Here is a 24800-nt window from a genome sequence, read left to right on the forward strand (position 1 = left end):
TGATTAAATGAATGAACATTTTTTTAACTCAGTCATGGGAGAAGGTAAGTGGATCAATGTTTATTAATATAGAGTTGCATGTCTGATATATTAATAAGCATTGATACATCTACCTTCCCCTATGATTTAATTAAAATGCATTGATCCATCTACCTTCTCCCATGCATTAAATAAATAACATTGATCTGTGTACTCAGTGTGCTCGTGCAGATTGATTGCATAGCAACACAGAGCAGAGAATATCGAATATGTTGTGTTGCAATGGAGTCCTTGGTTTTCAGGTACAAGCACAGTTTAAATAGGTACACTCAAACAAGGAACAATTAAATTTATAATCTTCAAACAATTAAATTTATAATCCTCATTTACAGCAATGTTTCATCCTTTCTTCCAAATGTATTGCATTGTCTGCATGCCAATCCCTCACTGGCTCTGTGTAACAAAGAGCTGACACACCTTCTATTCCCATCATATCTCATGGCTAGTACTGACAACATTCCTGCAAGAAAACACAGAAGTATGCCACTAGTCCTATTCTAGACTTTCACCAAGAGTGGCTAATGAATTATGTTTTTAATTTTCTTTTGAATTTGTAGGCATTCCCAGTTTCTTGTTTCATGTTGGGTTAAAATGTAACTTTCTGCATTCTGGCCCTGGACAAGCCAATTGAGCCCGGATGATCATCTTGTGTCCTCCTCTGCCAGTGGCATCATTGGTTGCGGTGTGGAGGGAATATGGTCAGCACACTGATATCTGTCCTGGCTGTTTTTGGGTACCTGGACACTGAACTGCTATTAATACGTCAAGTAACCCCTCAGTTGGCCTCAAAAGGCTGAATGCACTCCATGTCAATCCTCCCACAAAGGAAAAATCCAAAACAGCACCGTGACTGAATCCAGGTCCCCTGCAGGGCAGTCGGCTGTGCTGTCCATTGAGCTATGAAGATGGAGGTATACTGTTTTTTATTACATGGGAGCTGATTGAATATCATACCATCTGAGTGTGTAACTTCATTTTTAACCCTAAACAAGGAGGCAAAGCCTACTTAAAAATTAATTTTATAATCATGTTGTGTTGTTGTAGTTCTTCCTCTTATATCCATGCTTGCTGTGAAAATAGGACGAGGAATTCCACCTTATGCAAGACACCTTTTTTCCGTTTTGTTCTACCCAGACATGGTTTGGCACTTTTTGTGCTATCTTCAGTGGGTTATTTTTTATTTTCTTACTGTAAAATTGTTGTTACATATTAACATTTAGCGAAACTTTCGGTACCAATACATAATATTTACATTTGTGAATGAGTAATTGTTGTAAAATATTGTATATAATTTGCTCAGAGTTCACAGTTGAGATATGTATTAATGACCTGATGCACTGTGTGTTGTTTATAACATTATGTCAAAGTTCTATTTATAGCTTGACTGGCAAAAAGAGTGGATGCATGCAGTAGTTTACACACCTTACGTGATGCTATTGGGCTATGTTGGTAGCTATTCTACTACACAATCTACAACTTCTCATTTGCAAGCAGCAAAATGTTATTTTTATTTTTCTGTTTATTATGTATTTACAAACGGAAATGAATATTTATCATGTTTCTTGTGTGTAACTTATAGTTTTGATAGTCGGAGAAAGTGCAGTGTCAAGTGACCATAGGTCACAGAATCAGTCTATTCACTTCGCCAACAACACATGAGAAAGCACTACAAAATCAAAACCGTAATTTACACACAAAAAACCTGATAAGTCAAGAAACCAATGTTACGTAGCAACAATAGATACAAAATTGAACAATGTAATAAGTGCCCTGAATAAGTGTCATAAATTTTCCAATTAATCACTTTAAATGTACTACTCAACATGTAATTATTACAAATAACATTTAAAATGTGCAGTGCATTTCATAATTTGGCTAGGGACTGTAACCTAGGGAGTGATGATCTTAGTGGGCTTAGTGATATACCATAGGGTCTACGAAATCTACTGATGCCGTATGTCAGCTTCCCTTGTTAAGTAGTGATGAAGTGGCATTTGACATCAAATGTGTGTAAACGGATAGAGAACAGAACAATGACAATTATTTCATTTCCATATTAGTTGTTGAAATATAAGTTGTGGGACAGATGCACATGTAGCATATCCTAAAGTCTAGACTTGGTTGGAAGGTGACAGTTCTGTTGAGAGTTGGTGAATCCAGCAAATGTGAATACGAAGTCTTAGATGTGGTGACACACTGAGCTGTGGTGTAGTCCGTGGTCGATGACAATTTGGTTGTGAAGTGGTGAAGCGGTATCAAATACTTAAGTTGACCCTCATTCATAACACACAGTGGCTAAAGCTAAGAACTCTTAAGATAAGAAGTGATGACTTAGTCTTACGAAGTGCATGCTCTTATCAATTTGTTTGTTGATATTGGTTACAAAGACCTGAGTTTTTGCGTAGAGATACAGTGTGTCAATACAAGCTGGGCAGGCCGCTGTTCGACGATTTAATACTGTGTGCATCTCAACACGGTGAAACCAGACTACACGAAAAACTCACTTGCTCAACTAGTGATGAACTTTATTGAATGTGATCACAGGAGAAATGTCAAAGGAGTACAACAGCTTCTGAGGATACAACTTGCAACTTAATGGTAATCTGCCACAAACGGTACATTCAAGTTATCCTTTAACTGTCCACTAAAAAATAGGCCCAGAAGATACAAAAACATAAAAAATGTAAATCAAAGATTGAACAAACCCGAAACACACGTGTGCAGCACAGTGCCTCTAGTGTCTGGCGTTGAAAGGTTTGACAGTGCAGTGTTTGTAAACACATGCATACGGTGCATGCGATTCAACACTATGTAATGGCAGGTGGTCACTACACGATGCATCAGCAGTGAGTGACTTGTAACTTTCAGAAAGATAAAGTGAATGTTACGTATCAGGAGGAGGACTACCAATGAAAGTATGGAAATTATGATAAATGCTGAATTCACAACACAGTTATATTGATGGTTGTCTGTAAAATGTGTTTTGATAAAGAATGTTGTACACCATCCAGTAGGAAATAAAATGTGCTGTTCCTAGCTTTTGAAACTTTCCTCTTCTTTCCTCAGGAATGACTACTGTAAGGGGTGGGGTAGAAGGGGGGGGGGGGGAGGGGAGACAGATTGACAGGGACCCATGTGGTGTGAGATGAGGGGAGATTATCCCCATCCTCACAACAGATGTGTCCCCTGAGTCTGAGTCTGAATGAACTGCCCCTCCTTTCCAACCTTTCCCAACCAAATTCTTTCTTTCTTACTAAGGAAGGACCATATGAGTTCCAGAGGCTGGGAATAGTTCATTTAATGTTCTGCTTCTGTCTTTATCAGTAGTAATTGAAGTCACACCTCCTGAAGATAAGTTGGGTGTAGATCTACTGGTCACTCTTTCTGTCTTCTTGTAGTTTAACAGTTTTCCTCAATTGAATTTTCTTTTTATACAATACACTTATTTGGTTCATCCTGTTGATAAATGTATTGAAATTCTATGCTTGAATTCCACAGATTTTATGTATCCATGGGTATCGACAGAATGGTGATGTTTTCAAGCAGAAAACGGGAGCTCTCAGGAAGGTGTTGAAAAAACATGCAGAATTCGTTTTTGTGACAGCTCCTATGATGGTACCACCTCTTGAAACAAGTGAACCACAGACAACAGATGAATCATCTAATCTAGGTTAGTTATATGTAACTGCCTTTTACTATAGAGTAACATTCTTATCAGGGAATAAACAGAAGGAAATACTAACAAAGAAATAGAGGGGCTGGTCAGTACTTACCTCAGCTTCGAAGCTGGCACAGTACTTACAATAGAATATCTTTGCCTTCCCACTGACAACCATGCCTCCATCCTTGCTACCCTCCCTGTTTTCCTTTCCCTGTTGCTTCATAACCTGGGTTGTGAGTAACTAAATCCACTTTCCCTTCTTCCCTCTCTTTCCCCTCTCTCCTGCCTGATGAAAGAACATTTATTCCGAAAGCTAGAAACGTAAATTTTTGGTTGTTTTTTGTGTATCTATCGGCTGTACTGAGCTGAGGTAAGTACTGGCCAGCCCCTCTATCTCTTTGTTAGTATTTGTTTCACATCTTTATATGAGATTTTCCATTAATAAACAGAAGGAATGAGATTAGATGCAGTTGTCGAAAATTTTGGTTATTGTACTGTTGAAATGGTTATCTTTTACGTTAGCTGTTTAGTAACTAAGTTAATTGCATAGCAGATTCTCACTAATGTTTGTTATTAACGATTCCAAGACTTACCAAGCGGGAAAGCGCCGGTAGACAGGCACAATAAAATAACGCGCCCACACACACACACACACACACACACACACACACACACACACACATCCATCCATACATACATACACAGACACAAGCAGACATATTTCAAATATGTTTATATTTTAAGAAATATATATATATATATACAGGGTGCGTTCCGAAAGTAACGCAATTATTTTTTTTAAAAGTAATTTATTGAACAGATTTGCACAAACACTTAAAATTCTTCAAAGTACTGTCCTTGGGCCTCTACACATTTTTTCCAGCGACTCTGCCATGACCGGTACGCGCCCTGGAAGGCGTCTTCTGGGACCTCTCGCAAGGTCTTCGTCACGGCGGATTGGATCTCGTCTATGGATGAAAAACGGGTTCCTTTCAGGGCTGACTTAATCCTAGGAAACAAAAAGAAGTCAGCTGGGGCGAGGTCAGGACTATAGGGGGGGTGGGGCAGTGTTGGCACCTGGTGTTTGGCCAGGAACTCGCGGACTCGTAGCGCGTTGTGGCAAGGCGCGTTGTCGTGATGGAGTTGCCAGGTAGCGGAGATGTCCTTTCTCGTCCTGACGACCCTTTTGCGGAGTCTTTCCAGCACATCCACGTAGTAGGCAGCGTTAACTGTCTGTCCTTGAGGAACAAACTCCTTATGGACCACTCCTTTGCTGTCGAAAAAGACAATGAGCATTGTTTTCACTTTTGATTTGCTCATTCTTGCATTTTTGGGCTTGGGGGACTGATTAGTGTGCCACTCAGAGTTTTGGCGTTTTGTTTCTGGGTCGTATTCAAAAACCCAGGTTTCATCACCAGTGATGACGTTGTCCAAATAATCATGTTCAATTTCAACACGTTGCAAAAGTTCACTTGAAATTTCCGCTCGGTCGGTCTTTTCGTCGTCTGACAACACCTTGGGCACGAGCTTGGCGCACACTTTCCTCATCGCTAAATCTTCAGTAACAATGCGAAAAACAACAGTAGACGACAAGTTCAGTTCATTGGCAACCATCCTGATACTCAATCGACGGTCAGAGTCCAACAGTTGTCGCACACGAGCCACATTGTTGTCGGTTTTGCTGGTTGACGGCCGCACAGAGCGTTGTTCGTCGTGAACCTCTTCCCGGACTTCCTTAAAGGCCTTTAACCACCTCGAAACTTGTGAGTAGGACAGAGCAGAGTCCCCGTAAGCCTCACGAATCATTTTGTTAGTCTCCTCAAAAGATTTGTTCAGTTTAGCACAAAACTTAATCGCGTAACGTTGCTCGATCGTCGATTCCATTTTTTCCGTGACACGGTCGGCGCGCAGAGGTTTACAATAACAGACGTCCTGCCGCTTGGTAAGTCTTGGAATCTTTGTTTTTAATATATATATATATATATATATATATATATATATATATATATATATATATATATATATATATATATATATATATATATATATATATATATTAAAAACAAAGATTCCATATATATATATATATATATATATATATATATATTAAAAACAAAGATTCCAAGACTTACCAAGCGGGGAAAGCGCCGGCAGACAGGCACAATGAACAAAACTCACAAACACACACACAGAATTACTAGCTTTCGCAACCGATGGTTGCTTCTTCAGGAAAGAGGGAAGGAGGGGGAAAGACGAAAGGATGTGTGTTTTAAGGGAGAGGGTAAGGAGTCATTACAATCCCAGGAGCGGAAAGACTTCTCTTAGGGGGAAAAAAGGACAGGTGTACACTCGCACACACACACACATATCCATCCACATGTATGTGCGGATGGATATGTGTGTGTGTGCCTGTCTCATACATCTTGCTCACCAGCTGGTAGAGTTTTGTCATGACTGGCTCTCCCAAGACCGTCAGTAGTTCTAATAGAATGTTGTCTACTCCTGGGGCCTTGTTTCGACTCAGGTCTTTCAGTGCTCTGTCAAACTCTTCACGCAGTATCTTATCTCCCATTTCGTCTTCATCTACATCCTCTTCCATTTCCATAATATTGTCCTCAAGTACATCGCCCTTGTATAGACCCTCTATATACTCCTTCCACCTTTCTGTCTTCCCTTCTTTGCTTTGATCTGGGTTGCCATCTGAGCTCTTGATATTCATACAAGTGGGTCTCTTCTCTCCAAAGGTCTCTTTAATTTTCCTGTAGGCAGTATCTATCTTACCCCTAGTGAGATAAGCTTCTACATCCTTACATTTGTCCTCTAGCCATCCCTGCTTAGCCATTTTGCACTTCCTGTCAATCTCATTTTTGAGACATTTGTATTCCTTTTTGCCTGCTTCATTTACTGCATTTTTATATTTTCTCCTTTCATCAATTAAATTCAATATTTCTTCTGTTACCCAAGGATTTCTAGCAGCCCTCGTCTTTTTATCTACTTTATCCTCTGCTGCCTTCACTATTTCATCCCTCAGAGCTACCCATTCTTCTTCTACTGTGTGCCTTTCCCCCATTCCTGTCAATTGTTCCCTTGTGCTCTCCTTGAAACTCTGTACAACCTCTGGTTCTTTCAGCTTATCCAGATCCCATGTCCTTAAATTCCCACCTTTTTGCAGTTTTCTTCAGTTTTAATCTACAGGTCATAACCAATAGATTGTGGTCAGAGTCCACATCTGCCCCTGGAAATGTCCTACAATTTAAAACCTGATTCCTAACTCTCTGTCTTACCATTATATAATCTATCTAATACCTTTTAGTATCTCCAGGCTTCTTCCATGTATACAACCTTCTTTTATGATTCTTGAACCAAGTGTTATCTATGATTAAGTTATGCTCTGTGCAAAATTCTACCAGATGGCTTCCTCTTTCATTTCTTAGTCTCAATCCATATTCACACACTATGTTTCCTTCTCTCCCTTTTCCTACTGATGAATTACAGTCACCCATGACTATTAAATTTTCCTCTCCCTTCACTACCTGAAAAATTCCTTTTATCTCATCATACATTTCATCAATTTCTTTGTCATCTGCAGAGCTAGTTGGCTTATAACCTTGTACCACTGTAGTAGGCATGGGCTTTGTGTCTATCTTGGCCACAATAATGCGTTCACTATTCTGTTTGTAGTAGCTTACCTGCACTCCTATTTTTTATTCATTATTAAACCTACTCCTGCATTACCCCTATTTGATTTTGTATTTATAACCATGTATTCACCTGACCAAAAGTCCTGTTCGTCCTGCCACCGAACTTCACTAATTCCCACTGTATTTAACTATAACCTATCCATTTCCCATTTTAAATTTTCTAACCTACCTGCCCGATTAAGGGATCTGACATTCCACACTCCGATCCGTAGACCGCCAGTTTTCTTTCTCCTGATAACGACGTCCTCCTGGGTAGTCCCCGCCCAGAGATCCTTATGGGCGACTATTTTACTTCCAGAATATTTTACCCAAGAGTACGCCATCATCATTTAATCACATAGAAAAGCTCCATGTCCTCGGGAAAAATTACGGCTGTAGTTTCCCCTTTCTTTCGGCCGTTCGCAGTACCAGCACAGCAAGGCCGTTTTGGTTATTGTTGCAAGGCCAGATCAGTCAATCATCCAGACTGTTGCCCCTGCAACTACTGAAAAGGCTGCTGCCCCTCTTCAGGAACCACGTTTGTCTGGCCTCTCAACAGATACCCGTCCGTTATGGTTGCACCTACGGTACGGCCATGTGTATCGCTGAGGCACCGAAGCCTCCCCACCAACGGCAAGATCCATGGTTCATGGGGGGAACTAAAATGATGGTAGACAAAAATTCAGCATTTATAAGAAACCCACGGCATATATTAACAGAGTACTTAAACTACTGTCAAGTGAGCAAGGTAGGAAAAATGAAATAGCCATTCTTAAGCAGAGTGCTACAAGTAATGGTTAAAAGGCTGAAGTAGTCACTTAAATGTTTCAAGAAATTAAAATAAACCACACATTGAGAACAGAGACTACCGTATTTACTCGAATTTAAGCCGCTCCTGAAAAATGAGACTCGAAATCAAAGAAAACAAAAATTCCCGATTCTAAGCCGCACCTGAAGTTTGAGACTTGAAAGTCAAGGGGAGAGAAAAGTTTTAGGCCGCATCTCCAAATCGAAACAAAGTTGGCCCATTGCAATATGAGACACAATTTAGGTCGAATGAATGGCGATACAGCTGGAGTAGTTTGGTTCGAGTCGTAAGCTTAGCAGTTAAGCTTTACCAGGTAGCCATTGCTATGCGTCAGGCGCTCCATCTGTATGTATACGAGTATCCTACCTTTTTCACGTGCTTCATCTGGTTTGAATTGATTGCTTATTTTTCTTTGATCTGATAAGCGCCGTTTTCTTTGTTATAGGTGTTTACGTCACTATAAGCTGAAAATGCATTACTGTTCTGTGTCATGCTTTGTTTGTCGCATTCTGATAGTGCGTGTTTACGGCCCGTCGCCACGTACAACAAAAAAAAAAAAAAGAGAGAGAGGAATCGTCTCATTAGCGAAACAATGGCAAGAGACTGCTATTTGTTGTTACTTACACTGCTGCTTTCTTTGATAATGATCAACAAGAACCAAATAATAGACCGCGTATGATAGAAGGTGTTCTGAACAAGAGTTAAGCGAAAAATTTTCTCCGTTTGAAAATCTTTGCAGGCGCCTCTTTAGTAAATTACATTCTACACAGAAATTAGAGTCATCTTAGATTTTAAAAAATCTAGTCAATTGCCGTACTTCATTTCTGACTGTATCACTATTAGGCATAAGAATAATACGAATATAAACATGACATGATATGTATATTCTTCCGCATTTGCTGTTGTCTCACTCTAGTTTCGTAGTTTATTAGGCAGACATGATTTAAATGAGATAGCAGCAAACACGAAACAATGCATGGCAAAATGTTTATATTCGTATTATTCTTATGGTGAAGAGAATACTGCATGTGATCCACAATTCATAAAAGTTCCTATTAGTAACCATCTCTTCTCACAGGTAGGAAAAATTTCAGAATGTAGAGTTGGCCATGTTGACAAACATCCCAAACAGTCTTGCCAGTCGGATTTTCATAGTACATTGAAATGTTGCTACATTCGAAGATGAACAATACGGAATTTGTATTTACTTCGTTGGATAATGTACGATAATGCAGTGGTCGAAACTCGGGGTGGAGAAAAAAAGCTCGTCTTTTACCTTTTTCTAAAAATGAACCACATAAAATAATCAATCTCTACTGAGTCTTTGAGAATTTGGTACACTTCAAGAATTTTGTTGACATATTCAGACAGCCCAGTCAGCAGCAACCCACCAGCTTTTCAGCAGCTCCACTTGGCAAAATAAGACTTTAGCAGTTCACTACACTCACTGTGGCAGCATGGCCACAGGCAGTCTGATTCCAATACGTAACACACCTCAAACACCCTCTGGCGAAAAACATTGCTTGTGCTTTATGTTTTAGATCAATGTTTTCATTTAATTCTAAATTTTAACATGTTTCATCTATTCACATTAGGTGCATAACCTAAATTTCTTCTTAGTTTGAAATTAATTGCATCACATCTTTTAGACAGTTATCTCTTAACATTTCAATAGCAACCAGTATTTATATTTTTTCTCTCCTTCTGCCACCTTCCTCCATCCGCACCCTTCATGCATGATGCATAGTGCACACAGTGAAATGGTAGATACCATGGAATGTTGTCAAAAGTATGCTGTTGCCTTTATTTTACAGCTTTGGCTGTGTTCATTTTGAAGAATTTTGACTTTCCACAACTTGTGAATAACCAGGTACAATTTTAAGAATTTTAAATTTTGGAAATCTGTTATTTGCATATTCAGGTACAACTAAAAAATTTAAACTTTGAAAACTTTTATTCTGTGTCATCTATGGAGTTCTTTATTAATGTTTTATTTTGTATTAAGATCTGAAGATGATGATTATATGTGATTACTTCCGTCTAAGCCTGTAATAATAAATAATTTAAATTATACTATCCATTCAAACAATAACAGCTAAAAACTGAAAGAGTTGCTTTTTCACTATTTTATGGTTAGTGGCAGCAACTTTGTTATCCTATATTGGGAATCCATGAATCAAATGACAGGAATAAATGCAAAATGGCAGATTTTCTTATAGAACTAGACAGTATTGTTTTCAAAGGTAACAAAAACTGACAGAATAACAGCTCTCTTGAATCCGACACAAGTTTGTGAAGTGTGTACCGAGATCAGTTGAACGTGCCAGTAAAACAAGAATACTCAATAAATATTTACAAAGGAAAAACAAGTATGCTAATATACCGTACACAGATCCTGAGTAAAATGGTCCTTATGGATGAGGAATAAGTCAAAACAATCTTAAACATATTCTTGTTTAAAAGGTAATAAATAACTTGTCACAAAACATGTAAATGTTCAACACATTGAGGCACATACGGTAATTCTTAGGTTATTGTAGCCATGCATCATGAAATAGAAAAATCATGTAACAGCATTTACTCACAAAAATCACATTAATCCATGAATTTATACAGAATGCTATGTTTATAAATATATTATTTGACATTATTAGTAACATATACGCTTCAGTAGATTGTACTAAGAAATTCATCAGTAGAATAGAAGGAGTTTCCCACTAATAAGTCCTTAAGTCTCCTCTTAAACTGAACTTTATTTGTAGTTAAACTTTTTGTGTGATCCAGGTAAGTTATTGTAAATGTGTGTTCCTGAATAATGAACATATATCTGGACTAAAGTAAATGACTTTAAATTGTTCTGAAGATTATTCTTCTTCATAATATTGATTCCCATCAACTGAGCTGTTGGTTTGAAAAAGAGAGGTATTTTTAATGACAAATTTCATTAAAGAATAAAAATATTGGGAAGTAGTAGTTAGTATTCTTAGTTTTCTAAACTGGCCTCTGCATAATGTTGTTGATTTCACCATAAATAACCATAAATAATTCTTATTATACATTTTTGGACCAGGAAAGCTTTAGCTTGGTGTGATGAGTTACCCAAGAAATAATCCTGTACAACATTATGGAATGAAAGTAAGCATAATATGCTAGCTTTTTATTTTTATATCTTCTATGTCTGACAGCACTCGCATTGTAAACAGAGATTTGTTTAGGTGCTTCACCAAATTCTGTGGTATTCTCATCTGAGTTGAACTTATTATAAAACTGCAATCCCAAGGATTTAATGCTGTCAACTTCTTCTACCTGTCATATTTAAGCATGTGGGGGAAACCTCTAACAAGTTCCAAACTGTGGGTAGCGTGTTTTTTCAAAGTTAAATAACCAAGAATTAGCTAGGAACCATTTACTAATGTTCATAAAATTTTATTACTGATCTTTGTAAGGCTACACTTGATTCACTATTTATTACAATGTCTGTATAATCTATAAACAAAACAAACTTGGCATCTGGTAATGTCACAGGTAAAGGTCATTCATATACACAAGGAAAAAAACCTTACTCCACTAGTGCAAATAAAGTCCAGCATAAAAATCTTTAATATCAAAAAAGCTCAATTGGTTATGATAAAATATCAACAAAGTTAATTAAAGGGCATTTTTGGGATTAGTAACTCATTAAGTTATCACTGGAACTAGTCTTTTAGCAGTGGAACTAGTCTTTTAGCAGTGGAACTTTACTTGAATGATTTAAATTTGCCAGAGTTGACCTTCTGTTTTAGATAGGAGATAAAGAAACACTGTAAAATTTCTGCCCAATTTGATTTTTATGAGCATTCTTTAAAATTTTCAAAATGCTACTATCAAATCAGCTTCTTAACCACCTGACAACAACAAAATATATTATCAAACTCACGAGTTCTGATATTGAAATAGTTCCTAGTTGGATAATGTCTGATAGTTCACTAAACGAGGTGGCACACTGGAATAGCATTTGTGAGGACGACGGTTCAAATCTGTGTCCAGCCATCCTGATTTATGTTTTCTGTGATTTCCCTAGATCACTGCAGGCAAATGGTTGCTTTGAATGGGAATGGATGACTTCCTTCCCAATCCTTCACTAATCTCATGGGACCAATGACCTCACCGTTTGATCCTCCCCCCCCCCCCCCCCCCCCAAAAAAAAAAAATCAGCCAACTAATCTGATAGTTCAGTACATGTCTCTTTTCTAATTTATGTCAAAGGAAATTGTAATTTACAGTCAAATGCCCTTGACAGATCACAGAATATACCAGTAGCTTCTAATTTATTGTCTAATGAATTAAGTACATTCGTGCTGTATTTGTAGATAGCTTTCTCAATATCAGAACTAATGAGATATCTGAACTGTGAGTTTGATAATATATTTTGTTGTTGTCTGGTGGTTAAGAAGCTGATTTGATAGTAGCATTTTGAAAATTTTAAAGAATGCTCGTAAAAATCAAATTGGGCAGAAATTTTACAGTGTTTCTTTATCTCCTATCTAAAACAGATGGTCAACTCTGACAAATTTAAAAAAGACTAATTCCAGTGATAACTTAATGAGTTACTAATCCCAAAAATGCCCTTTAATTAACTTTGTTGATATTTTATCATAACCAATTGAGCTTTTTTGATATTAAAGATTTTTATGCTGTACTTTATTTGCACTGGTGGAGTAAGGGTTTTATTCATAGTACTGAAGTTATTTACAATGACTGGCCTGAGATATTTCATGGCAGCATTTACTGAATGTGACATCTCCATCTTTTCCGTAAGAGTTGTTAAAAAAAGTTTTGCGGCACAGCATAAACATTATCAATGTACCATATACTCTTAATGCGACCTGTTCTTTTTCATGTCTGGGTCTACCAATCACCACCTTTACTATACCCCATATTTTCTTTATCTTGTTATTTGATGTGATTATCTTTATTTTGTTATGCGTTTGATGTCCCTTTATTGTCTTCAGTATTTTGCAGTATGTCTTGTAATGGGCTAACGGATCAACAATAGAGCTGCTTCTGGCTGACAGATAAAGTTAATTTTTGTTTTATACGGTACCTGTATTTGCTGGGTAATCCATTGCTTCTTTGTAGACTTTGATCTAGTGTGGGTTAGTTTACGCAGAAAACAGTTTTCAAAAGCAACTTGACCAGTAATTTGACAGAAATAGGCAGTTACAAACAAATATTAGCAGTATGCATTGGTGTTCTGATGTTCAGTCTGAAGACTGATATGATGCTGTTCCTTTTATTGTACATCCTGTGCACTGTGCAAGCCTCTTCGTCTCTACATAACTACTGCATCATACATCCATTTGAACATGCTTACTGCATTCAAGTATTGATCCCTCTCTATCATTTTTACACCTTCCTTCTTCCCTCCTACCCCATCCCTCTCCTTCTTCCCCCCCCCCCTCCCCCTCCTCCCCTGCAAAGATAAGTGATACACATTTTGGCGTACATGGCAGTGGTTTGCATATGTCATGGTAAGTTGTGGGTGGATGTTGAGAGATCTTTGATCAGGATAGCTTCTCAGTCCTTTCAGTGCCTTGTAGAATCCACATTATGATATATTACTGCAGTAACCTACGCAAAAAGAGGTGTTTCATGCTAATAATTAGATGTGTGTAATTAAATTGCTTGTGAATGGAGTCTCCTGTTTTTATCCATGGAAGAATAATAAGCAAAATATGCTGTAATTTGCTATCTGTAGCCATTTTATCTTGAACCAGAATAAAGTTTATGTAATGTAATTATTTAGTTTGTTATGTTAAACTGATTTTCCTACAGCATATAATTTTTTCTGTATTTTGTTGCTTTGTTGATTCTTTTGGTAGTTTCAAATTGCTATTTTTCATTGCAGAACAGTATGGCTGGTGGTTCTCAGATGAGAACAATGGATTTAATTCAAAGAAACCTTCAGACATTTGCATCGGTTTCACTAAAAGCTTGGAGGTGATAACCAATGCTTTTAAGGAAAGTGGTCCTTTTGATGGATTACTTGGATTTTCACAAGGCGCATCTTTTGTCAGTGTGTTGTGTGGTATGCAAGAAAGGGGATGTAAGTCGTGTGCTAACAACAACTTATGCATTAAATTTCTAATGAATGCTTATGTTAAGCAAATAGAATTTCCTGAGTTAGCTTGAGAAATGATTCTTGCTTATTTAGTGTGCTCATGAAAGATGTTTATATAGTCTGTTGATAATATATAGTGTAATATAATTACTAATTTCTGTACGACCATTAAATTTTCTGAAACCCCCAATTTTCATCCATTGAATATAAATTACTCAAACACAAAACCACCCAACATTTAAATGGATATCTGTGTAATATCAGCCCCTGGGTAACAGTAAGGGTGCCCACTCCCTACCATTCTTCATCAGAAACCAAAGTAAATGAGAGGGACAGGGTGTATGCCACATCATACAAGACACTAGACATCAACGGATAAGAAGAAACATTCAAGAAAGTGCATCCTTCTGGAGCCACAATGCTGAGTTTTCAGTTATATTGCTTTGGCATGTAAGGAGCAATTAACTTACATTGAATGTTGTTCATTAGTGCAAAACTATGCATAAAGTTCATACCTTCAGATTTTTTTCCATTTACATATGCACATATAAAGTAATGTAGAATTAATTCCCAAGATTAGCAGCGTTAGTAGATTAGCACTAAGGTAAGTGGTGGCTGCCCATGCCTGTGTAATGTGAACTTGATTGGTTCTATATCCCTACAACTGTCTTTCATGATGGGAATTGTGGAACAGGGTGTGTGAATAAATAGATAAATAAATAAACCAGCCTTGTTTTTTGAAGCAAGTATCGCCAGTCTTTGCAAATGGAAGAAAATCCTCGAGCTTGAGATGTCCATTCAGTTTTTGCACCATCACTGTGTACACCTTTATGATCTTTGCTACATAAATATTTACAGCTCTTGTGTGTAAGTTTTCTCAATTCCTCCCAAAGTAAATAGTGAGCCTCTTGTCCTATATTTTTAAATTTACTGGATTATTATCTGGTCTCTTTAGTCCTTAGTTCTTTTTGACAGTGTTAACAGTTGTAGGTGCCATACACTAGACATTTCTCTTGTTGCCAGCATTGCATGAGAGGAGTTTATATTCTCCACTCAGTAACATTCCCTATGACAATCTTGGTGTGAGTTGAAACTTCCTTACTTCATTTTCTCTACTCTATATCTTCCTATGCCAAAGAAAAGGTGTGCATGTTTTCTGAAAAGAAAATATCATTCTTGAGAGGATTGTGATGTTTTTTATCTATAGGTTAGTCATGAAACCTGCCTTTCTCATCAGTGCACAACAGATAGCTGTAATTCCTCCAAGCATGATGCTAGAATTTATAATTAATTCAAAGTATGTGTCTTAATGGGATGTAGTTGAATGTGCAGGCCTAAAAGAGTTTTTCAGAACATTGTTTCCTTTTTTTCCTTTCCACGAAGTGCTATGAAGACATGCAACTTTTCTGACCACTGATACTTCAGCTGTAGTTGGTCAACCACCATTTCAGTATGAGTGAAATGATACATTTATTTCACAAGCTACGACATTATCGCGAATAAAACAGTGGCCCATATATGCAATAAGTTTCCTTTACTTTACGTCTATGGTCACAAACTTTTCTGTTAACAGATTACCATTTTCGATCTATAATGACTATCATCAGATTCTGATGATGGCCTTTATAGACTGAAACCAGTAATCTGTTAACAAAACGTTTGTGACCATAGAAGTAAAGTAAAGGAAACTTATTGATACATTTATTTTTGTAATAGCATTATGCTTTTCTAATGACTTTTGTCATTGCTATCTTGTGTGCCCCACATATTCTAAAGTGCACTGTAATTGATAGCTTCACTCCATTAGGTATTTTATCATAAAGTTTTACATTCCACATTAAATAATGTCTTCACAAAACTCACTAATAAGGTTGAACAGATCCTTGAATAAATAAAGCAGCTTATTATATTTGAACTGCTACTTGTAATAGGACATGTGCTGTTGTTGTTGTTGTCGTCGTCATTTTAGTCATTGTTTATCTGGTCGTCACTCCAAAGACAGCTCTCCTCGCTAACCTATCCTGTGCAAGCCTCTTCATCTCTGCACAGTGAATGCAATGTACATCCATCTGAACTTGTTCGCTGTATCGGTCTTTATCTACCATTTTTGCATCCCACAGTTCCCTCCAGTGCCAAACTGATGTTTCCTTAGTGCCTCAGGATGTGCCTTAAATATCTTTTTTTGAATTTAATACATTACCTTTTCATTGTTTAGTCAAGCTACCCATATAATCTTCAATATTCCTCTGTAGCATCATATTTCAAAAGCTTATATTCCCTTCTTGTCTGAATTTCCATGCAAGGCTACACTCCGGACAAATACCTTCAGAAAAGACTTCATAGAATTTAAATTTGTGTTCAGTCTTTAAAAACCTTGTCTTTTTCAGAAATGTTTTTCTTGCTGCTGCCACCAATCTGCATTTTATATCCTCTCTACTTTGGTAATTATCATTTATTTTCCTGCCCAAATAGCAAAACTTTTTGTATCTCATTTCCTAGTTTGTTTCCCCAGCATCACTTGATTTAATTTGATTTTATTCCATTATCCTTATTTTACTTTTGTTGTTGTTCATCTTATGACCACTTTTCATGACATTATCTGTTCTGTTCAACTGCTTTTGCAAGTCCCTTGCCATCTCTGACAGAATTACAATGTCATCAGCAATTCAGATGGTTAAAGAACTTGGTTAGGGTGGATTGACACAGCCTCAACATTTCTGCTGCTGCCATAAATGAATTGCACTATTTTATTAACAGGCTGTATGATTTTGTTTTGTCTCCTCTAGTACCATGCTACAGTATTGTGATTTGTGGTTTTCGATGTGACCAACATTCTAGACACTAACCTCAAAACACATACACACTTACTTATTGATAAAGGTAAAGTCCAGGTTGGAAAGCAACAATATTCTGAAAGGATAGTTTGTTATTCACCATAAAGATGACATGCCACTCCGGCTAGAATGTAATTATCTCCTTGAGTAGAAGCAACAATCAGGAGTGGTGCAGGAAAGGGGGCAATAGCACTGTGTGGATGGGGAAATTGAGTCAGTGCTGCCTGATGGATCATGCAGGGGCTAGGTGACAGGAGAAGGCTTTCAGGCACAATATTAGGAGGCTGTGGAACAGTGAGAGTGGGTGGTGGGGGTTTGGGGGGGGGGGGGGGGGAGTGAGGAGTGTAGAAGGAGAGAAGGGGAAAAGACCTGTGGGTGCATTGGCAGAGAGCGGCGCACAATGAGAGTGAGTGGGCGTGAATTGGGAGGAGGTGATAGGATGGTGTGAGGACTGTAGGTTGAAGCCAGGATGAGTTTAGAAGTAGAGAATGTGTTGTAAGAATAACTCCCATCTGCTCAGTTTAGAAAAGCTGGTGGTGAAGGGGAGGATCTAGATGGACCGGGTTGTGAAGCAGCCATTGAAATCAGGCGTGTTATGTGCAGCTGCATGTTTTGCCACAGGGTGGTGCAATTTGCTCTTGGACACAGTTTGGCGATGGCTATTCATCCTGGCAGACAGCTGGTTGGTAGTCATACCAGTATAATAAGCTGTGCAATCATTGCAGCAGGGCTGGTATATGACCTGGTTGCTTTCACAATTGGCCTGGCTGCTGATGGGGTAGGATAAGCCTGTGACAGGACAGGAATGGGAAGTGCTGGGAGGGTTGATTGGCAGGTCTTGCAAATGGATCTTCCACAGGGACATGATACCTGTGACTAGCAGTTGGGATTGGGAGTGGCATAGGGTGGGCTAGGATGTTGTAGGGGCTGGGTGGGCGATGTAATACCTCTTTAGGAGTGGTGGGAAGGATCTTGGACAGAATTTCCCTCTTTTAACAGCACAATGATAGATACTCAAAGCCCTGCAAAGGATGTGGGTCAGCTATTCCAGTCAGGGGTAGTAATGGGTGACAAAGGGGGCACTCCTTTGTTGCAACTTCTTGGAAGTGGTGGGAGGATGGGGATGTGTAGAGATACAGTACAGGAAATCTGAACCAGATTAAGGATTTAGGGATTTGGGAAGCTAGGAGGGTTTCTTCTAGATAGTCCATAAATGGGTTGGCATAGGGGGGTGTCATTCAGGTGCTCATAGCGGTGCCACAGATCTGTTTGTGTACTTTCCCTTCAAAGATGAACACACATGTAATTCTTTTTCTGCTTGATGCGACACAGTTGTGTTCTGGCCATAGTGGCTGGTGTTAGAAGTCGCGTGTGTTAGGTGTGCTTACTTGTGTGTGTGTGTGTGTGTGTGTGTGTGTTTCTGTCCTTTTTCTCTGAAGAAGGCTTTGGATGAAAGCTTAATGCGTAACAGTTTTTTCGTTGGGCCTGTCTGCAACTCAGTGTGTCAACTTCAAAGTGAGTAGTAGTATATCCTTTCCATGGAAACTTATTTATGCAACTTTGTTTCTGAAATGATAATACAAAGAAAAATTATGTTCCACGCTTGCTTGTAACTTTATTCTTTGTGTCACTTATGTGACTGACTTCTTCTCCACTGTTACGTGTGCTTCCTTTTCTTTTTTCTAAAACTTTTCCTTTTTCCTCTCTGTATTTCTATGTCTCTCATTGTAGGATAAGCTGTTTCCTAATACTTTCATATCTCTGTCTGCTCTGCCGTAGTTACATCAGTGACTGACTGGTACTTGGATTCTAGTCTTGTGTGTTACCCATTTTAAGTAGTTACTTTCTCTGCATAAATGTGAATGAATTTAATTCGCAGATGATACAAATTCAGAATGTATTTGTTTTAACTGTCAAATTCTCATCATTTGAATGAACTCTTTTTTTTTTGTTTTTATATGTGTTAATGTGCTCCAATGCAGACTGGCTTTCTCGAGGCACAATTCCAGTGGATGCAGTGACTATAAACTATGTTTATTCATATGACTTAACAAGTTTACATCTAGTAGGAAATGAAAGTGGAAACATGAGTTTTAAAACCACTATGGACGTCTTTTGATCAGTTGCTAGTGAAGTGATAAGCAGACCTGGACCGACAATTCATGAAGTAAAGCAAAAAGACAATTCGATTTCTGTCTTTCAGTATTTTTAAATATTCCAGAAGCTGTGGGTTCAATTATAGAATCTTTTTAACAATATATATTTATATGCATGTTGGTCAGCTTTGCTCCATTTATTATTTTTGTGGTAGCTGTAGAAGCTGTAAATTACTAAGATTGTGTAGTATTAGTAAGAAAATAGTCTTGAGTTACACAAAGCAGACAAATGAAATCTTTAGTTACTAATATAACTCATTTTGTTTTCATTTTCTTTACAGGTTTGTCATTTTCTTTCAAATTTGCGATTTTGATAGCGGGCTTTAGATCATTGTGTTCTCCTCACTACAAGAACTACCTGAAGACAGTTAAGATTCCTACTTTACATGTGTATGGTGAAACAGATCAGATAATTCCAAAAGGTAATTGTGCTGTTGAATGTGTGATTAATTTATTGTTTCTCCGTATTTCATTTTATTAGCATTTCCTTCTGAATTTACAAGGGGAGGTTGAATGAAAATGAGACAGATGAAAAAAAAAAAAAAAAAAAGAGTGGTAAGTAAACTGTTTATTATTTTGTAAGTAATTGCCACAACTGTTAATACACTTATTCCACTGTGAGACAAGATGGTCAGTGCCTTCATGGAAAAATGTTTGCAGTTTCCTATGAAACCACGGTTTTACCCAGGCACCTCTTTGTCCAAAACAAATTGACAGCCATGAAAATTTTTCTTCAGGGCTCCAAAAATATGAAAAATCACATGGAGAGAGATTGAGACTGCACAGAGCAAGGGCGGCCAAAAATTTGGCTGACGAGTCCTGCCTGGGCACGATTGCCATAGTGCTCAGCCTTGCTGCACATTTCCCCCACTGCCACACTACACTGTCTGAGTGCAAGGAGGTCAGTGGAAAACTGTGAACATGCCACATTTAAATGGTACTGCAGTTGCACTGCATACCACTTGGTTTTATGATTTACATTTCCCAACAACATAGATCACAAATAAATAAATTTTCAGTATTATTTAATAATTTTATCAGGTTCAAACTATCAGCATATGACAGGCACAAACAGTTTAATAGATTTTCATGTTCAGGTTGCCAAGTAATTATGACTTATTTAGTTTTCAAAAAGGTCTTTCACAGAAATACATCAATTGAAATATTGTGGCACTTTTGCAACCTCAGTACGGAGACGTGGAAGCTGTACTTGAGGAAAGCAATGTAGATGTCCTGGACAGTTTAACAGAAAAGGATTTGTCATTGAAACGGGAATTACCTCGCAGGTAATTTAGTTACGTTTGCACTTCCACAGGGGCCCTTCCAACTGAAATGGCAAACAGTCGCGAAAACAACTCAGAAATGGTTGTAACATTGCAGTATCCTCAAAACATTTACGAGATTATCCATGTAATTCCTTGAAAGCAACAAACCAGGTGTTTTCTGTAATGGCTGTGAGCTTAGGGAAATGGACGCAGTTTTTTTTTTTTTTTTTTTTTTTTTCTTCAGAATTTGCCCCTTGCACAATGCAAATTTCTTTTTAAATTCATTTACAACTAATCAGAAATTAAACTTCCTGTCCGATTGAAATTGTCTGCCACACAGAGACTTGAACTAGGGAACTTTGCACATGTGAGTAGCTCAGTTAGTAGAGCACTTGCCCGCAAAAGGCAAAGGTCCTGAGTTCAAGTCTCGGTCCAGCTCAAAGTTTTAATGTGCCAGGAAGTTTCATATCAGCACACACTCCAGTGCAGAGTGAAAATCTCATTCTGGAAACATCCCCCAGACTGTGGCTAAGCCATATCTCCACAATATCCTTTCTTCCAGGAGTGCTAGTTCTGCAAGGTATGCAGGAGAGCTTCTGTGAAGTTTTGAAGGTTGGAGACAAGGTACTGACGGAATTAAAGCTGTGAGGATGGGTTGTGAGTTGGGCTTGGGTAGCTCTGTTGGTAGAGCACTTGCCTGCGAAGGCACACACTCCGCTGCAGAATGAAAAATCTCATTCTGGAAATCAGAAATTAATTGTTCCTCACTTAGCAGTGTCTTACCATGGGCAATGTGCAATCAAGTCCACTTGAAATGTGAGGTCTGCAATCCATTCCAGATTTACTTCATTTAATTTCTGCTCTCCTATTTCCTTCATATATTCAACAATAGTGAATTTTAAATCAAACCATAATTCCAGGCATGCTGCTTGACTTAACCAAAATGCTTTGCAGTAATACTCTTCATTCAGTTCCATTGAAAGCAGTTGCAACTTAAAGGAAAAAAAGTGTGCGAGTTCAGAAATTTTGTTGTTCTTACCACCAATTCCTTCACATTCTGTGTGCCTGCAAATTTAGCTCAAAGTGCTTTTTCATGTACAGAACAATAAATCCTGTCTGTCAATCACTGTAATTTTTTGCACTTTCATCGTCAGCTAAATTTTTTAAATTCTTTATGTGTGATTTTGTAACATCATTTCATAGCAAATTTGCAGTATTCATCGCTTATGCGATTGCATAACATATACTGAGAATTCTCATTCCTCTCTTCTGTCATTCCCTTTCATTTTTAAAGGCTGTTGATGACAGATTGTTAGACTGCTTCTTATACAAATGAAATGTCACACTGTACCAAATAATTCCAGGAAGGAACGAGCAAAGCCGAGATGGACAGAGCCTTGGCCCACATGTGGCCTGCACACTTGGCCCACATGAAGTTTCGCATACCATGGTCGGCCCTGGTACAGAGGATGTGTAAGGGCTTCCGAGCAGAACTTCTGTAGTGTGGTCTGTTGGCAGCATGTCGCCAGGCATATGTACAATCATAGTCCCTTTAGGCAACCTCAAATATTTCTCCAAAAAGACACTGACCATCTTATCTTACAGTGGGATAAGTGTATTAACAGTTGTAGTGATCACTTTTGAAATAATAAATGGCTTAAGTACTTTTTTTTCATCTTTTCTCATTTGAATTTGACTGCCCTTTACAGATATTCCATCATCAAGTCTATTAAATTGCCAGTTTGACTTTTAATTTTTCTTTGCATAATTTGTGACTCTGTCTTAGGTTGACAATTACACTCCCAGGGTGGCATAAGAAATACCGTCGTATTTCATTTTATTCATATACTTGTATATTATTTTTCACATTATATTCATAGTGGAAATTATGTCATATAGCGTTAAGAGCACAACCAAATACATTGGAATAATGTTGGATGAAAGAATGTAGACTGTTGCACAAAATGGGGAAGTATTGCAGATATATTTCAGTACTCACTCAGCTACATGGTGGGGTTAATGAGCACAGTACTAAGTCTACATCATCAGTTTGAATGCAAATTGTCTATTTTGATGAATGATTGCTAAGTGTTGCAAATGTTTGCATTGCCATAAAATGTTTAAACCATTTCACACACACGAAACACTGTTCACAATGTGGAACACATTATATAGGATTCAAATTGTATTTGAATTTCTGATCGAAAACACTACTTTCACATACTTTCTATATGAAGGTTGAATGACTTATTTTATAAAAAGTTAATATGGAACTGGTAAAGCAAATTCGATGCTTGTTTAAAATTGTTTAAAATTAACTGAAATGGCCAGGAAATCATTTATAGGGTTGGAAAATGATGTATATTGGATTATTTGTCTTGAAAGACCGTAAAAGATTTATTTTATTTGTCATCCAGCATGTTATTTCATGATGTTACATTAAAATAGAAAATAAAAAAAAAATAACAACAAAATATGTGTGAACAGTTACAGAGCTCTATACATAATTGTCATGCTAAACTGTGAACAGTTGAGGTCTGTTACCAGGGTAGGAATTTCAATGGAGACAGTACTATGAAAAGGATAGTTGCCACTCACCATGTAGTGGAGATGCTGAGTTGCAGATAGGCACAGTCGGTCAAACAAAGCTTTCAGCCAAACAGGCCTTCATCAGAATAGACAACATACGCACACATACTCCCACAAAAATGCAACTCTCTCTCTCTCTCTCTCTCTCTCTCTCTCTCTCTCTCTCTCTCTCTCTCACACACACACACACACACACACACACACACACACACACACAGTCTCTCTCTCTCTCTCTCTCTCTCTCTCTCTCTCTCTCTCTCTCTCTCTCTCTCTCTCTCTCACACACACACACACACACACACACACACACACACACACACACGCACACACTCAAAAAATCACAGTCTGGCAGCCAAGGCAAGACATAAACTCTGGTTGTGTTTGTGTGAGTGTGTTGCGTGTATATTGTCTGTTCTGATGAAGGCCTGTTTGGCTGAAAGCTTTGTTTTACAGTCTTTTTGTTGTGCTTGTCTGCGTCTCAACATCCCCGCTATATGATGAGTAGCAATTTTCCATTGTTTAATTACAATAGAGAAATAGACTTCAGTGCTTGTGCTCTTGTGCCCATAGTACCTTTCACTGTCACCTGTTTGACAGACTGCAAACTTTGTACTCATGTAAGTCGTGGTACATTACCCAAGATGAATGTTGGAAATAAAGTGACACCTCACATTGATGATGTGTGGCAAGAGGCACTAATGGTGCCTCAGTAAGAAGTTGTTGTCTGGCATTTATGAACTCCATACCTTGTTTTACACTATCTCAACCTCTGTCCTTGACCATACAGAATGTTTCTTGAAAGATTATGCAAGTGTGGGTCATGAATGAACTTTTGGTTTCTTGGACAGAATTTTTAAGTTTTCTCTCTGTTCCTTCAGTTGGTCAGGCAGAGGGCATTTCCCACTGCTTTTTGCATTATGTATCCCAAATTTCTGTGTTGGCTGACCTTTGTCAGAGTGAACCTAGAAGGAACTCATGTCTACAGGTGCTCAGTGAGTCCAGTCTCTCTAGAAACAAAGTATACAGCAACAGTAACAAGATCAGGGGACTTAGAGTGAATGATATATCTACAGAGCCCATCTATTACTGACTACTGTATCCCCACATCGATTTTAAGTTCCTGGGTGTCCCATTACGCAAATTACACATGAGTGGTTAAATATCTGCAGTTACTTAAGCACAATTATGTAAAACAGGTAGTATGTGTGCTTGAAGTTCACCACAACCACATTGTAAAACATTTATTTTTAATTCTTTTTATTTTTCTGTTTGATAGTAAAGGAACATTAACAGGGAAAGGTGGAAGTTGCATTTTTACTGATTGAAGTATCTCTGTTTATTCTGATTTTGGATCCTCACTAGTTCTGTTTTTGATTGATATTCAGATTAGACCAGGGCAAACCAGGTTACTCTACTTCACCCTAAGCTCATGTTCCAGAGTTTTTCTTAACAAATTGCACACTGGATTCGTATTGTGCTGTTTTCAGACTCAGGTATGCTACAGTTATTCACAAAAAATAAAACACCCAGGAACTTGAGCACAATTCACTAAAGAAAAAAACTTTTCTAATAACATACATTATGTCATAAAAGCAGCCATCGTCAGGCAATGAAATACTTAGCAATTAAAGGTAATGGACATGTTTCATGTGTTTATTTCTTCTAATC

At 37.9% G+C, this 24800-nt stretch overlaps 1 protein-coding gene across 1 annotated transcript in view; it reads left to right on the forward strand.

Moving 5' to 3' along the window:
* LOC126267345 (esterase OVCA2) overlaps nt 1-24800 on the forward strand; it is a 37875-nt gene that overhangs the window by 11032 nt on the left and 2043 nt on the right. Inside the window, exons 2-4 of the mRNA XM_049972468.1 lie at nt 3538-3709; nt 14076-14273; nt 19560-19700. Coding sequence (XP_049828425.1) covers nt 3538-3709; nt 14076-14273; nt 19560-19700 — 511 coding nt within the window. The remainder of the gene's footprint in view (nt 1-3537; nt 3710-14075; nt 14274-19559; nt 19701-24800) is intronic.

This window comes from Schistocerca gregaria, chromosome 4 (genome assembly GCF_023897955.1).
Source record: "Schistocerca gregaria isolate iqSchGreg1 chromosome 4, iqSchGreg1.2, whole genome shotgun sequence".
NCBI lineage: Eukaryota > Metazoa > Arthropoda > Insecta > Orthoptera > Acrididae > Schistocerca > Schistocerca gregaria.